This window comes from Heteronotia binoei, chromosome 12 (genome assembly GCF_032191835.1).
Source record: "Heteronotia binoei isolate CCM8104 ecotype False Entrance Well chromosome 12, APGP_CSIRO_Hbin_v1, whole genome shotgun sequence".
NCBI classification, from domain to species: domain Eukaryota; kingdom Metazoa; phylum Chordata; class Lepidosauria; order Squamata; family Gekkonidae; genus Heteronotia; species Heteronotia binoei.
The window spans coordinates 70,962,976-70,978,450 of NC_083234.1; the positions used below are offsets into that span (position 1 = coordinate 70,962,976).

Sequence of the window (15,475 nt, forward strand, 5' to 3'; positions counted from 1 at the left end):
CAAAAACCAGGATGGCGCTTGCCTGTCTTGCGAGAGAGATCGACAAGGCTGGAGATGCCTGATCTGGGGGCCAAACAATGACGAGGGGACTCACCAGCTGCCGCTGCTTCGGTGGGAGAGCTGGGGGTGGGGCCAGATCCTGGCCGGAGTCTGCGCTGCTGAAGGAGTCGTTGAACCCATAAACCTCCATCAGGTGCTTGTTCTTCTGCTGGTAGATGTGTTCGTTCTGCGGCGTCTGGTAGAACATGGAAGGCTGCGGCTCGGAGTAATCTTCCACGAACTGCATGTAGGCCATCACTGGAAAACAAATGGCACACGGGGGGGGGGGGTCACTCTCCTCTCCCTGCACCTCAGCCAGCATTGGCACTTCAGGTACAGAGCCAGTCGGAACTGCTTTGTCAGTTCAACTGACCAACGATGGACCTCGTCGTTGAGACACGCTGTAGGTCAGCTGGTGCTTTCGATACAAATGGCAAGAGAGAAGAAGATATTGGATTTATATCCCGCCCTCCACTCCGAAAAGTCTCAGAGCGGCTCACAATCTCCTTTACTTTCCTCCCCCACAACAGACACCCTGTGAGGTGGGTGGGGCTGGAGAGAGCTCTCACAGCAGCTGCCCTATCAAGGACAACCTCTGCCAGAGCTATGGCTGACCCAAGGCCATGCTAGCACGTGCAAGTGGAGGAGTGGGGAATCAAACTCAGTTCTCCCAGATAAGAGTCTGCACACTTAACCACTACACCAAACTGGCTCTCCTACACCAAACTGAGAGGAAGCATGACCCTGTCATAGGGATGGAATATAGTCAACTGACCCACGGTTATCTAACCACTATTATTTGACCGCAGTCAAATATCCCATAAGGCCAAGCTCCTACTGCCTCTTGCTACTACTGCCAGCAATATCAAACATGAGCAGGGACACAAAGAGTCATCAGTGGCCATGAGGGCTCCCCAGTTACCTCAGGAACCAAGAATTACCCTCCTCATGTTACTCTCCTTTATCAAACAGTCAAAACACCCCCCCCCCCAAAATCTGCAGACATTTAAATCTGCGGTACGGATGGGCCCAAACAAAAAAACGGTTAATTTGGTTCATTTCTATGGTTCGTTTTCCCAGACAGCCTGGCACCAATTCTATCAATCCCTAGGCAACGCTGGAGGTGGACTTCCGGGAACCCTAAAAACTCCCGCATCAGTTGTCCACAGCTTGACTGGCAGCTCTGGGAAACAATCATGGCTGGTTGTGGAGAGAGGGGGAGCAAATGGGAAGGAGCAGGAGAGAGGACCCCTTGGTCCAATCATTTTGAAACAGGGGGGTTCTGTGGAGGAGAGGCTCCTGAAGCTTCCCTTGAAAATTTGGAGCCTCTACCTCAAACCCCCTGCCCCCCAGCCGCACTTCATTATACCCTATTTTGCCATTGACGTCAATGGCCCGTAGGGTATAATGCGGCCAAACGGCTGCCGAATTTTGGCAGCAATTCGCATCTGCAGTATACGGCTCTTGAATCAGATCAGAGAATCTGATTCGGCTCTATATGGAATAAATACAGCTGTTTTTTGGGGGCGTATTCGGTTCGGCCAAACTGAATGCACACCCCTAGTGTGAACCCGCCAATCCACTCTAAATGCTCACCAGTATTCTTTTTTTTATATATATATATATATATATATATATATATAAAAATTGCCCTAGATGCATGAGCATATGGCCGCTAAAAAAATGTAAGGGACAAAAGAAACTCAAACCACGCTAAGGGGATGGTGTGCAACAACTGTCTAACTGCGCTGAAGTGCCCCTCGTGTGAGATACAGGCACCTCGCACAGGAGCATCTGATCACTCTTTGTCCACTCCAGTTTGGGGCAACTCCAGTACACCCAAAGCTGCCCATCTGTACCCAGCCAGGGAGAGGTGTTTTAACATCATCTACTACCAGATCCATTTAACTGGAGTTGCCTGGCTTGACTCCAGGTGCTCCTGTCTGCTAAGCAGATGCTTTACCCCTGAGCAGGGCCTTTTTTGTAGCAGGAACTCCTTTGCATATTAGACTACATCTCCCTGATGCAGCCAATCCTCCAACAGGGCTCTTCTTACAAGGCCTGCTGTAAGCTCTTGGAGGATTGGCTGCATCAGGGGGTGTAGCCTAATATGCAAAGGAGTTCCTGCTACAAAACAAGCCCTGCCCCTGAGCCACAGCCCCTCCCAAGATAACCAGTGGATTAAGGGCTTCAGCTGGAAACTGGTTAAGTGAGCTGAAGCAAGCTAATTTCACAGCCCCAGATTCTTTGGCCCCAGCACTGCATCTTGAACTCTCCCCAGCAGGCAGGAGCCTAGTTAGGGAAGAGCTTCCCTGAGGCTGGACAAGGCAGTCTAACCTATCCTCCTGGAGCTTTAGACAGACGACCAAGTTCTGCCCACTTTGAACTGACTGTTACAGCAAACTGAAGGGATGTCTCCTACAGCCCCGGTGATGGAGGCCAAAGCGCAGGAAGCGACAAAAAGTGCCGACTGCCAAAAGAGTCCACACCTCACAATGACTTTCATGGAGACTCAAGTCTCGTAGGGGAACATAAGCTGCTTAACTGTTAGGCCAACCGACTTATGCTCACTTGAAGTCAAGTCAAGTTAGCCTTTGTGGCATAAAATATAAAGATATATATATCAGAGCAAATTGGTTAAAAAAAAAGATAAAATGGAACGATTGCGCACATGAACATCAGGAAAAGTATAAACATAAACTGTTTCTATGAGATCCTCTGAGGTGCCTTTAAAACAGAATAAATAAACTTAGCCACTTTCTCAGTGACGCTAGATGAAGTATCGTTCAAAAGATTATAGACCTTAAGTGCGTCAGAACAATCAGCCATGCTAACTAAAAGAGGATGTAAATACTTGCGACGAAGATCTGTATACAAATTACAATCAAGAAGAATATGAGTAACTGACTCCACACATTTTTGCTTACAGAGACAGTATCTGACTGAGTAGGCTGCCTTGTTAAATCTGCCATAAAGAATGGCAGAGGGCATAGCGTTGCGTCTGGCAAGGGAAAAAGCTCTATGCTGCTATGGCACTTGCAAGACAGATAGAGATGAGGCCATTTTCCCAGGACTAAGAGATCTCAAAACTCAGTGGGTATGCTCACTTTTCTAGGGCAGAGGCAGGCAGATCATGGCTGGGGGGCACATCCAGCCTTCTCACCTGGCCCTCCAGCTGCTGAACAATTTGCCTGGAGCCTCCCAGTCTACAACTGCAGCTACCAAGGCAAGGGCTTCTGAAAAGCAGCACCTAACTGGATTCTTTAGTGTCACGCTCTGCCTGGTCTGGGGCCCTGCCCCTCGGGTAGCCGTCGCTTCGCAACCCCCTGGGCCCCACCCTGGGGTGGCTGGGAGGTCTCAGAAACAGGAGGCAGGCCAGGTTGCTTCAGCCCCTCTGGTTGGCTGGCTGGCTTGGCTGGGCTCTTCCCTCACTCTCTCTCTGGCTTGGTTTGCCTCAGCTCCAGCTCCACCTCACCATCCTCATCGGGCCCCTTGTCGGCCGCCCTTTCCTCCTTTTATTCCCTCCTCTGCTTCCTGGCTGCCCTCCCACTGGCTGCCGTCCCAAGCCCCTCCCCCCTTTTTATTGACAGACGTCCAGCAGCCTCCAACCCCAGGGTCTGCAGCTGTCGGCTGCTGCCTTAGGGCCGCAGCTCAGAATGCCCCGCTCTCAATTCTGCAGCCCCGGCTGCTTCTGTCCTCCAACTGCTGCCTCCCCGGCCCACAGAACCTCAGCGGGGTCAGGGCGGTGCTTTGCCCGCCTACGGGGCTGCGCCCTCCTGCCAGCATCTTTGTGGGGGTTCACCTCCTCCCTGCTGCTCCCACCAGCCGCCTCTGCAGCTGAAGCAGCAGGTGTCAGCTTTCCTGCCTCCCAGATAAGTGGAGGTGGCTGGGGCTCGCTGTGTCCTGGCTGGGGGTGGGGGGGCTGCATTGGTGGGTTGGAGGGGTCAGGCTAGTCCGAAGGAGGGTGGGCGCGTTGGCGGTGCCAGCGGCAGTCCTGGGCGGGACACTTAGGAAGTGAATATTCTCAGAAATGAGGATGTTTTGTTGCTTTCTTTTTAAAGGGGGGGGGAGCAGATTCCATACACAACACCAGAATCGCTTGTTGTTTCATAAACAGAACTCTATGCAACACAGTCGTGCTTTCAACCAGGATGAAAAGCAGAACCGAAACTAATTCTGACAGCAGGGGAGAACGTTCTTTGCTCAGACTTGCAAAAAACACACACACACACACACACACACACACACACAAAAAATCTTCACCGTGCTTTTCAACAGGCCCAGTTATGAATAGCGCAGGATGTGGTGATTTTTGGCAAGGGAAGGAAGGGAGATGTAAAAATAATGAATTCACAATTGACTCTATTCACAGGCAACAGCTAAGATCTCAACCCTTTCCCATGGACTGCCAGGAAGATGTCACCATCCAGGGAAGACTCCTTCCCGGTCAGACCGCCAGACTCTCATTTGCCCCGCATGAGAACTGTACGCACCTTTTTCACTTATTACATACTGGAACCTCCCACTTCGCCTGTAGAAAAGGACTGAAGGGGGCAGGAAAAAAATTAATCTCTTATTGCAGGGGTGGCCAACGGTAGCTCTCCAGATGTTTTTTGCCTACAACTCCCATCAGCCCCAGCCACTGGCCATGCTGGCTGGGGCTGATGGGAGTTGGCCACCCCTGCCTTATTGGTATACAAGTTTGAAGGCTGGGTGAAAATTTGGCCCTGGCCTATATGCAGCATGGAAGGGACAAGAAGGCCTCTTGTCAGAGCCAGTTTGGTGTAGTGTTTAAGTGCGCAGACTCTTATCTGGGAGAACCGGGTTTGATTCCCCACTCCTCCGCTTGCAGCTGCTGGAATGGCCTTGGGTCAGCCAAGGAGTTGTCCTTGAAAGGGCAGCTGCTTGTAAGAGCCCACTAAGCCCCACCTACCTCACAGGGTGTCTGTTGTGTGTGGGGGGAAGGCGGGGGGAGGTAAAGGAGATTGTGACCGCTCTGAGACTCTTAGATTCAGAGTGTAGAGTGGAATATAAATCCAATATCTTCTTCTTCTACACTATTAGTTAGCTGCTCCAGAGTTTGAAGGCTGGGTGATATTTGGCCCTTGCCTATATGCAGCATGGAAGGGACAAGAAGGTCTCTGCAAACTAAGACAAGACAGGGATTCTGAAGAGGCCCCTTCCACCCCAGTGTTCCATTGCGACTGCTGAGCTTGAAAAGAAAATGTATGTACCAAATGTGCAATGTCTCTTTACAACAAATGGCATGCAAAGTGGTCTTCCCAATGGCTTGAGCGTGTGCATGTTTAGAACGTGGCACCAGACATTTCTCCTCTGCACCACATGGTCTAGACCTCGGAATGGCAACAAACTATGTGCTTGGGTCTGGCAGATCCTTGCCAGCAGGGGGTGGTAGCATATTCCTTCAGCCTTTTCACCTCTCCTGACCCTACTCCTTTCACCCTCAGGGGCAGTCCTCCAGTACCTCCCTTCTTACGAAGAAGAAGAAGACTGCAGATTTATACCCCACCCTTCTCTCCGAATCAGAGACTCAGAGCGGTTTACAGTCTCCTATAATCTTCTCCCTCCAGAACAGACACCCTGTGAGGTGGGTGGGGCTGAGAGAACTCTCCCAGAAGCTGCCCTTTCAAGGACAACTCCTCCAAGAGCTATGGCTGACCCAAGGCCATTCCAGCAGCTGCAAGTGGAGGAGTGGGGAATCAAACCTGGTTCTCCCAGATAAGAGTCTGCATGCTTAACCACTATGCCAAACTGGCTCTCTAGGGCTTGGCTAGTTCTGGGGCCCACCCCTTTGGAGGCTCCACCCCTGCGGAACTCCCATGGGATTTGAGGAATCCCTGTGGGAAGCAGTTGCTGCTGTCCACATCCCACATTGGTCAGAAGTAGAACTTGTATTAGTTATTTGTCACTGATCTTCCCACTGGGGTCTCCCACTGGGGAGGGACGGTGGCTCAGTGGTAGAGCATCTGCTTGGTAAGCAGAAGATCCCAGGTTCAATCTCCGGCATCTCCAAAAAAGGGTCCAGGCAAATAGGTGTGAAAAACCTCAGCTTGAGACCCTGGAGAGCCGCTGCCAGTCTGAGTAGACAATACTGACTTTGATGGACTGAGGGTCTGATTCAGTATAAGGCAGCTTCATATGTTCATCTTTCGCTTATTTCAACCTCTTTCAGTGGTTCTCTCCATTGCTTACCGCCCACATCCCAGCTGTGATTCACCTCCTCATCCCCCCCACTCCTGGCTCAAGACTGTATTCAGCTGCACATCAGGCAGTGGACTGTTAAAGGGCCGGTCCTTATCAAGCAATGGAGCGGCAGGTTTTGCCATAAAAAGGTGCCACAGGTGTGGCTGGCTCATGGATGACAGGGTGGGCCCCTGGCTTCCCTGACAGTCATGGGACCTGAGGGATGCTCTGGTCCCTGACACCTGCACTCCGATTCCTCAGCATCACCTGAGGACAACCAGAAGCCCAAGAAGAAGAGACTGGATTTATAACCCGCCCTTCACTCAGAGTCTCAGAGCGCCTTACAATCCCCTTCCCCACAACAGACACCCTGCAAGTTAGGTGGGGCCGAGAGAGCTCTCCGACAGCTGCTCTTGAGAGAACACCTCCGAGAGAACTGTGACTGGCCCAAAGTCACACCAGCTGGCTGCATGTGGAGGAGTGGGGAATCAGTTCTCCCAGATTAGAGCCTGCGCCCTTAACCACTACACCAAACTGGCTCTCTCAAACACGTAGGGGAACACAGTCCATCTCTCTCGCACGATTCCGTGTATGCATCTGGCAATAAAGATGCGCTCAGGAACTTTAGCAGATGCAAGAGCAGAAAACCCCCCAAAGCAGACACTGGGCTTACTGTGTTTGTTCTTCTTCTCAGGCAGAGGTGGCGGTTTTTCGGAGTCCCCCACAGAGTCCGGAGCAGCAAAGTCATTGAGGAATTCTACTGGGGCTGGTGAGTTTCCCGGCTGGAAGGGCAGCACAGTGGCAAATGGGGTGAAGTGCATCGTCGGGATCAAGGACAGGCTGTGCATCTCGTCCTCAGAGAGGTTGTCGTATTGCGAGGGGTGCCTCTCGAATAAGATCCGGCAACCGGAGGAGGTATCAAAAGCGTGGGCGGCTGTGCCTCTCCTCTTCTTCTCTGGCAGAGCCGGAGGAATCTCTGTCGCCTGCGTCGCCGCCGAGGGGCTGCAGTGCTCCGGCAGCTGGAACGCACGTCCGTGAAATGGGGAGCCGGACTCTGCCAGGGACTCCGGCAAAGGGCTGAGCGCTCCAGAGGTCTGCTGAGGTATCTGGTCGGCGTTGGAGAGGTCTTGCTGCAGGAACTCGTAGTCTGGATCGTAGTGATCTGGGCAGGACAACAACAACAAAAAAAGCGTCATGAGATGAAGAGATCAGGCTCAAACCCATCCCTTCCAATGCCTCCACCAGGGCCAGGGCTTTTTTGGCCCAGGTCCCGACCAGTGTTCCCTCTAAGCTCAGTTTTTTCTTTCTTTCTTTCTTTCTTTCTTTCTTTCTTTCTTTCTTTCTTTCTTTCTTTCTTTCTTTCTTTCTTTCTTTCTTTCTTTCTTTCTTTCTTTCTTTCTTTTTTTTAATTTTGAAAAGCTTTATTAATATAAAGGTCAAGGTACAATAGTGATGAGACATCAACAGATGTGTAGCATGTACCAATATAAAATAGGGAAATGGAAACATACAACGTTAGCCATTAAAGGCTAATTACAACATTAGTTGACATGACATCAAAATAGCATGGTATGAGTCATTAGGGTTCCTGCTGTCCTTTGAGACTTTATCAATAAAGGGACGCCATTTGCACATAAAGTCTAGGGAAGCGGTTTGGGAGGAGCAACGAGGATCCAAATCATAGGTGAGCTTATCTAAGACAAAATAATCCCACAATTTCAGCCACCGTGCCTGTCTCGAAGGAGGAGTTTGTTGCTTCCAAACCAGGGCAATTGCGAATTTAGCTGCTACGAACATGTGTGAAACTAGTTCTTCTGTGTGGTCAGGAGCGCATGAGGCCCCTCTAAGCTCAGTTAGCGTGAGCTAGCTCACAGATTTTTAGCCTCCAGCTCACCTTTTTTGTCTTAGATCAGGAAAAATGGCCCCAGAGCACAATAATTTATGCAGGAGCTCACCACTTTAATGCCAGGAGCTCACAACCTTAATTTCAGTAGCTCACAAAGTAGAATTTTTTTGCTCACAAGGCTCCGCAGCTTAGAGGGAATATTGGTCCCGATCTGGTGGAATCAGCTCCCCAAGGAGATCCAGGCCCTACTGGATTTACTACCGTTCTGTAGGGCCTGCAAGACGGAGCTATTCTGCCAGGCTTTTGGTTGAGGCAAGCGGGCGTCCTTCTACTGCTTATACCATCCGTTGCCCTCCCCTACAATGACTCACCAGCTGGGCTATTATATTCGGGTCAATATTTATGTTTTAATCTGTAAAATGTGCCCGCTCCGCCTATGACAGTCAGTGTTTATTGTAACAGTCATAGACCAGGTAAAAAGCACAAATCTATCAGTAATAAACAGTACAAGCCTGTCAAAGGTATACCACTAAAATACATGTCCACATAATACAACAACATTGAAATGTAGATAAAATTTTAGTACATAGCAGTAGTTATTTGTAATAGCTCCACAAACTCTGCACCAAAAGAGAAAGCTCTTATGATTTAAAACTATTCTGTTTGATCACTCGGGAGCAAAACCTAGCTGTCATTCTAGTGATTGCTGGTGTCTGCTCAACCAGCAGTGTCCCCAGAGAGATCTTATCTGTTAGCACCTCCAAAATAGGGAGAATGGTCTTGTCCCTAACTTCCTTATAGAGGGGACAATGAATAAGAAGATGTTCCAGTGTTTCCACCTCATCAATGGGGCAGGTCCAGGTTCTTTCGCTGTATGGAGTCCTTCGATATCTCCCTTCTGACTCTGCCTGTGTTATATCTTACTGAGCGGTGTTTTAATTGTATATCATTATTTTATTGTTCTGTAATCTGCCCTGAGCCCGTTATGGGAAAAGGGTGGAATATAAATCTACCAAATCAATAAAACAAAAAAATAAACACTTGGTTATTGTCCCAGGTCCCCTCTGACTGCATCCAAGCTCCATCTTCTTCCCTTGCAGCCTCCCCCTCCCTGCTTCGGCTTCCCTCTGCCTACCTAACGTTTCACAGCTGGTGTTGCGGGAGCACTGCCCACTGTCACAATCCAGCGATGAGAGCTGCTCGTCAGACTTGCTCAGCTTGCCCATGCTGTTGTATGGTGACAGGCGGGGGGACTCCCCTCCGTAGGACTGGCTGCCACCCGACAGCCGGCGCTGAGCGTAGCAGTCGGCGTCAAAATCCTGGAGACAGAAAATGGACATGAGCGATACCGAGCATGGAAGCCTTGCTGATCGGTGACTGAGCTCTTCCTAAGCAACAGGTGTATTTGGGGATTTCTGGCAGACGTCCTACACAAATCCATTTCCAATAGGCCAGTTCCAAACTGGGTGCCAGTCCGTCATTGAGCACACACATACAAACACACGACACTCTCACACACACACCTCTCTTACGCAATAACCAGGTCGCAATCCCATCATAACATGCAGTGAGGCCATGGACTGAGGTCAGCATATGAACATTTGAAGCTGCCTTATACTGAATCAGACACTTGGTCCATCAAAGTCAGTATTGTCTTCTCAGACTGGCAGCGGCTCTCCAGGGTCTCCAGCTGAGGTTCTTCACACCTATTTGCCTGGACCCTTTTTTGGAGATGCCAAGCAGATGCTCTACCACTGAGCCACCGTCCCTCCCCAAGTCACTGAGATTTGGGGGTGCTTTGGGGGCATAGAGCCAGTTTGGTGTAGTGATTAAGTGTGCGGACTCTTATCTGGGAGAACTGGGTTTGATTCTCCTCTCCTCCACTTGCACCTGCTAGCATGGCCTTGGGTCAGCCATAGCTCTGGCAGAGGTTGTCCTTGAAAGAGCAGCTGCTGTGAGAGCCCCACCCACCTCACAGGGTGTCTGTTGTGGGGGAGGAAGGTAAAGGAGATTGTGAGCCGCTCTGAGACTCTGAGTGGAGGGTGGAATATAAATCCAATGTCGTCTTCTTCTTCTCCTACCAGCACAGAGAACACTTGGATTGTCAACCTCCATCTGTGTTCATGGTTCGCCTCCATGCCATGGACTGGAAATGCATGCATTCTCCCATGTGCTGTTCTGCTCGCCTAGCCTTGAAAACACCCCAATCCACTGTGGCTCCATGCTCACCACGTCTCATGGAATGGCTAAACTCTTTGAATAGGCTGGGTTGCTTCAGTTAATCATGTAAAACTTTGTCCCATCCTCTAGGGCAGGGGTCCCCAACCCCTGGGTACATGGACCGGTATCGGTCCGTGGCCTGTTAGCAACCAGGCCGTGAGGTGTATAATTATTTCATTATATAATTACAATGTAAGAACATAAGAACATAAGAGAAGCCATGTTGGATCAGGCCAACGGCCCATCAAGTCCAACACTCTGTGTCACACAGTGGCAAAAAATTTTATATACACAAATACACTGTGGCTAATAGCCACTGATGGACCTGTGCTCCATATCTTTATCCAAACCCTTCTTGAAGGTGGCTATACTTGTGGCCGCCACCACCTCCTGTGGCAGTGAATTCCACATGTTAATCACCCTTTGGGTGAAGAAGTACTTCCTTTTATCCGTTTTAACCTGTCTGTAATAATAATAATAATAAGAAGAAGACAATGACATTGGATTTATATCACGCCCTCCATTCCAAATTAAAGAGTCTCAGAGTGGCTCACAATCTCCTTTCCCTTCCTCCCCCACAACAGATGTCCTGTGAGGTAGGTGGGGCTGAGAGAGTTTTCACAGAAACTACCCTTTTAAGGACAACTCCTGCGATAGCTACGGCTGACCCAAGGCCATTCCAGCAGCTGCAAGCGGAGGAGTAGGGAATCGAACCCGGTTCTTCCAGATAAAAGTCTGCACGCTTAATCACTACACGCCGGTTTGGTGTAGTGGTTAAGTGTGCAGACTCTTATCTGGGAGAACCGGGTTTGATTCCCCACTCCTCCACTTGCACCTGCTAGCATGGCCTTGGGTCAGCCATAGCTCTGGCAGAGGTTGTCCTTGAAAGGGCAGCTGCTGTGAGAGCTCTCTCCAGCCCCACCCACCTCACAGGGTGTCTGTTGTGGGGGAGGAAGATAAAGGAGATTGTGAGCCGCTCTGAGACTCTTGAGTGGAGGGCGGGATATAAATCCAATATCATCATCATCATCATCATCATCATCATCATCATCATCATCATCATCATCATCATCATCATCAAACTAATAGACGTAAAGTGCACAATTGTATCATCTCCAAACCAGTGTGCCCCTCCCTGCCCGGTCCATGGAAAAATTGTCTTCTACAAGACTGGTCCCTGGTGCCAAAAAGGTTGGAGAACACTGCTCTAGGGCCCTCTCTCAAAATCTGCAGACAAGACTTGTGTGGTGCAATCCCAAGCACGTATACTCAGAAGTAAATTCTACTGATTTCCTCAGTCTCGGATAGCAGCTTGGACTACTGTGACTCCTGTATCCTGGTCTGCCGCCTCCTTCCTGTCCTTGCCCTTGCAAAATTTATGGGAAAGTTGAGAAGGACAATATCGGGAGTATTGCTCTGAGATTTCTAGAATGATGATAATACTCCCAACATTTAACTAAAATTATAACAGTTCCCTTCCTGGCTTTCCAATATGGAATTTAAATAACCGTTTTGCAAGTGCACGCCCCCACCGCCGCCGAGGTTCCCACCAGGCCACCCCAAATGCTTTCGGAGGAGCCGCACTGTTACCTGTCTGTTGATTCCAATAGGTAAACTGGAGCCACTGGTGGTCCGACTCATGGGTGCCACGACAGCCACTCTTGTAGGAGACGGAGCTGACTGACGTTTCTTTGGCGGCAGCGCTGGAGGAGGACTGTGGGAGAGAAGCAAGAGATTAACAAAAAACCCCGTATCTGCATCAGATACTTTTGCACAGGGCCGGCGCGTGGGAGTCGGTGAACTAGGCTACGGCCTAGGGCGCCGGCTCCCACAGGGGCGCCTCCCTCCCCTCTGGCATGATCTGTGCCCCTTGGCCCCCCCCCCCCACAGCCCTCCTCCCTCCCTCCCTCCCTTTGCGGTGCTGGCTCCACTCGGCCCGCTCCACTCGGTGCTGCCCCCCCCCGAGCCTAGGCTGGTCCTTACCAGCATCAATGTGGCTGCGCGTGGCTTCTAAGCCTTCGAAGGGCCCACGATAGGAGTGTTCGCTCCCCCGCACTTCTGGTTCCAGGAAGGAAGGGGAGTGAACTCTCCTCCCGCGGGCCCTTCGAAGGCTTAGAAGCCGTGCGCAGCCACATTGAAGCTGGTAAGACCAGTCTCGGCGGCGGCAATGGAGGGGGGGGCAGTGTGGCCTGGCTTGCAGCGCTGCAACAGAGGGAGGGTGGGGGGAAGGATAAGGATCAGCCTGGGGGGGGTGGGCGATCTTGCCGAGGCTCTGCAAGTCTCGGCAAGATCGCGGGGGGGGGGGGGGAGCGAGCGTGATCAGAGCCAGTGGCTCTGAGAGCGCCTGCTGTCTTCCTGCTCTTGCCGAGGCTTTGCAAGGTGTGTGTGTGTGTGGGGGGGTGCCCGGCTCTCTCCCGCTTCAAAGTGAGAACAGGGGGGCCCGCACACGCCATGCACAGCCTGATGACTTCATCACGATGTTGCTGGGCTGTGCACGCAGAGTGCGCGCAAAAGTTTGTAAAAAAGAAAAGGGAGGGGGGCGGGGATTTCGGCCTGGGGCTCTAGAAACCTCAGCGCCAGGCCTGCTTTTGCATCGAGGAGACATGAGAGGCCACAATTTCTCCTACGTCCCAGGTGCAAGCCAACCCTTTTTAGGCTTATTTCACTTCAGTTCCACCGAGAAACACAAGTCTGTCAATTCAAGCTGAGGAGGCGGGGAAGGTAAAACAGTATCTTCTCCTGTGCATTCAATGCAAAGGTGGGAAAAGTTGTTTTTGACTGGTCAAGGCAGGGCTGACAATGGCTGGGTTTTCCTCACACCGATGTGCGTGCAAAGTATTCGGCTTTCCCCCAAAACGCCTCCAATTTCAGCTCAGTGTTGAGAAAAATTGCACAGGAAATTCTCACCAGCAACCACACTTTAGCCAAACCACACCATGTTCATATTCCTCGCCTTGTTGGTGGTTAGGGTAAAAACTCTAAAGCTAGGGGTGCGGCGGTGGGGAACCTGCCTTTGAAAACAATATTCAGGCACTTTCGAGAGGGAGATGCAGAAAGCAAAGAGAAAAATAAAATAAAAGTGGGCCTTTTCTCTATTGTCTTGTCCTTCTTCCCCCATGCGGGTTTGCTTCCTTGCCAAATCTCTGCACACAAATACACACACCAGGAACCGTGACAGTCAGCAGCGTTCCCTCTAAGCTGAGTTAGCGTGAGCCAGCTCACAGATTTTGAGCCTCCAGCTCACACATTTTTGCCTTCGCTCAGGAAGGATGGCCCCAGAGAACACTAATTGATGCAGTAGCTCACCACTTTAAATGCCAGCAGCTCACCACTTTCATGCCAGTAGCTCACAATGTAGAATTTTTGCTCACAAGCTTAGAGGGAACATTGACAGTCAGTGTGTGTTAAATTATCTGCAAGGAACATTTTGCACAGATGCTGACATGCGCAACTGTTCACTAGCTGGAGCGTTGTGCAGATGCTGAACGGATGTCCCTTGTCAGACCCCTGCATTCTGAAGGCTGGCAGGGTCAAAGCACAAGGGTGGCAGAGAAAGCAGAGAAGGCTGTCTGGGAAAGAGCTTGGAGCACAGACAGGAGGACCAAGGCAATGTCAGAATCCCACAGTCTGAAAGGCACAGTAGGACAGAAAAACTCCCAGGAAATAGGCACGGGAAAGGAGAAGCCGGCAAGCCAACCAAAGGAAGATACCTTGGTATCTTGGAGAGCCAGTTTGGTGTAGTGGTTAAGTGTGCGGACTCTTATCTGGGAGAACCGGGTTTGATTCCCCACTCCTCCACTTGCACCTGCTGGTGTGGCCTTGGGTAAGCCATAGCTCTGGCAGAGGTTGTCCTTGAAAGGGCAGCTGCTGTGAGAGCTCTCTCAGCCCCACCCACCTCACAGGGTGTCTGTTGTGGGGGAGGAAGACAAAGGAGATTGTGAGCCACTCTGAGACTCTTTGGAGTGGAGGGCGGGATATAAATCCAATATCTTCATCTACCTCACAGGGTGTCTGTTGTGGGGGAGGAAGGTAAAGGAGATTGTGAGCCGCTCTGAGACTCTTCGGAGTGGAGGGCGGGATATAAATCCAATATCTTCTATCTCCTATCTTCATCTTCTATACCTGAGACTAAGAAAATACTGTAGGGTCCACAAGATACATAGCAAGGGAGTGGCATGGGATTGGCTCTTTGGGGGTCAGGAGATTCCCATGATTGAAAGGATTCCCTTTTGTGTTGTTTTGATTCTTGCTTGAAATGGCCTGTGACCAATATTCGTGCTAAGCTGGGGAGTCTTGTGAGCAAAAATCCTAACTTTGTGAGCTACTGCCATTAAAGCTGCGAGTTACCGGATAAATCAGTTTGCTCTGGGGCCAATTTTCCTGAGCTAAGGTGAAAATGTGTGGGCTGGAGGCTAAAAAACCTGTGAGCTAGCTCACACTAACTCAGCTTAGAGGGAACATTGCTGTCTGTGACTCAACTATCCAGGGCACAATCTGTTGGCATCAGGAGTTTGATGGAATTTTCCAAGAAGTCTCACAGATGGTAGCACATTGAACCTAGCTAGCGAATAGGCTCTGTGTTGCCAGGGGGCCGTTAGGCAGGTGAGATATTCAGCCCTATACCCAGGAGGTAAAAACCCCAAACTCAAGGGTGAACAAGCCTTTAGCAAGGCTTTCAAGGACCTGCAATTCAATATCAACCAATCTTTGTCTGATCAAAAAGAAAGATGATTTTTCTGAACGTAGAAAAATGTCCAGAGATAGAAACTTTAGAATTTTAGGCCAAACTGTAGATCTTTTAACAAATTTTAAAGTGACATATAAAAATGGTTTGAAGGGTTAAATAATAATCTTTTAAATTCTTTTTTTTTTACTGTTATAACCCTCAAGTCATCAAATTTTAACATGCAGACTCTTTGTGGAACTCTTTATAAGGTATTTTTAAGGTTGTTCTAGATGACTAAAATATTCTGGTCAATGACTGTAATAATAAACTGAACTGAAACTTTAGAACATGTGTTCCTAAACTGTACTTTTTACTCTGACCTGCACTCCATACTCATTGATCTCTGTCTGAGTGAGCAAACAGTGAAGCCCGACAAATATAAAATTGTCTTCCTGTTGTCAACTCGGAACCAATTAGTAATTAAAATGTTTGCAAAATGT

At 50.0% G+C, this 15,475-nt stretch overlaps 1 protein-coding gene across 6 annotated transcripts in view; it reads right to left on the reverse strand.

Annotated features, from left to right (window-relative positions):
* The window catches only part of RAPGEF1 (Rap guanine nucleotide exchange factor 1), a 192,535-nt gene that overhangs the window by 62,448 nt on the left and 114,612 nt on the right, over positions 1-15,475 (reverse strand). For all 6 annotated transcript variants that reach the window (XM_060250718.1, XM_060250717.1, XM_060250716.1 and 3 more), the window contains exons 7-10: positions 11,900-12,023; positions 9,225-9,408; positions 6,917-7,405; positions 95-297 (exon numbers count right to left, since the gene is read on the reverse strand). In XM_060250718.1, the coding sequence (XP_060106701.1) occupies positions 95-297; positions 6,917-7,405; positions 9,225-9,408; positions 11,900-12,023 (1,000 nt within the window). The remainder of the gene's footprint in view (positions 1-94; positions 298-6,916; positions 7,406-9,224; positions 9,409-11,899; positions 12,024-15,475) is intronic.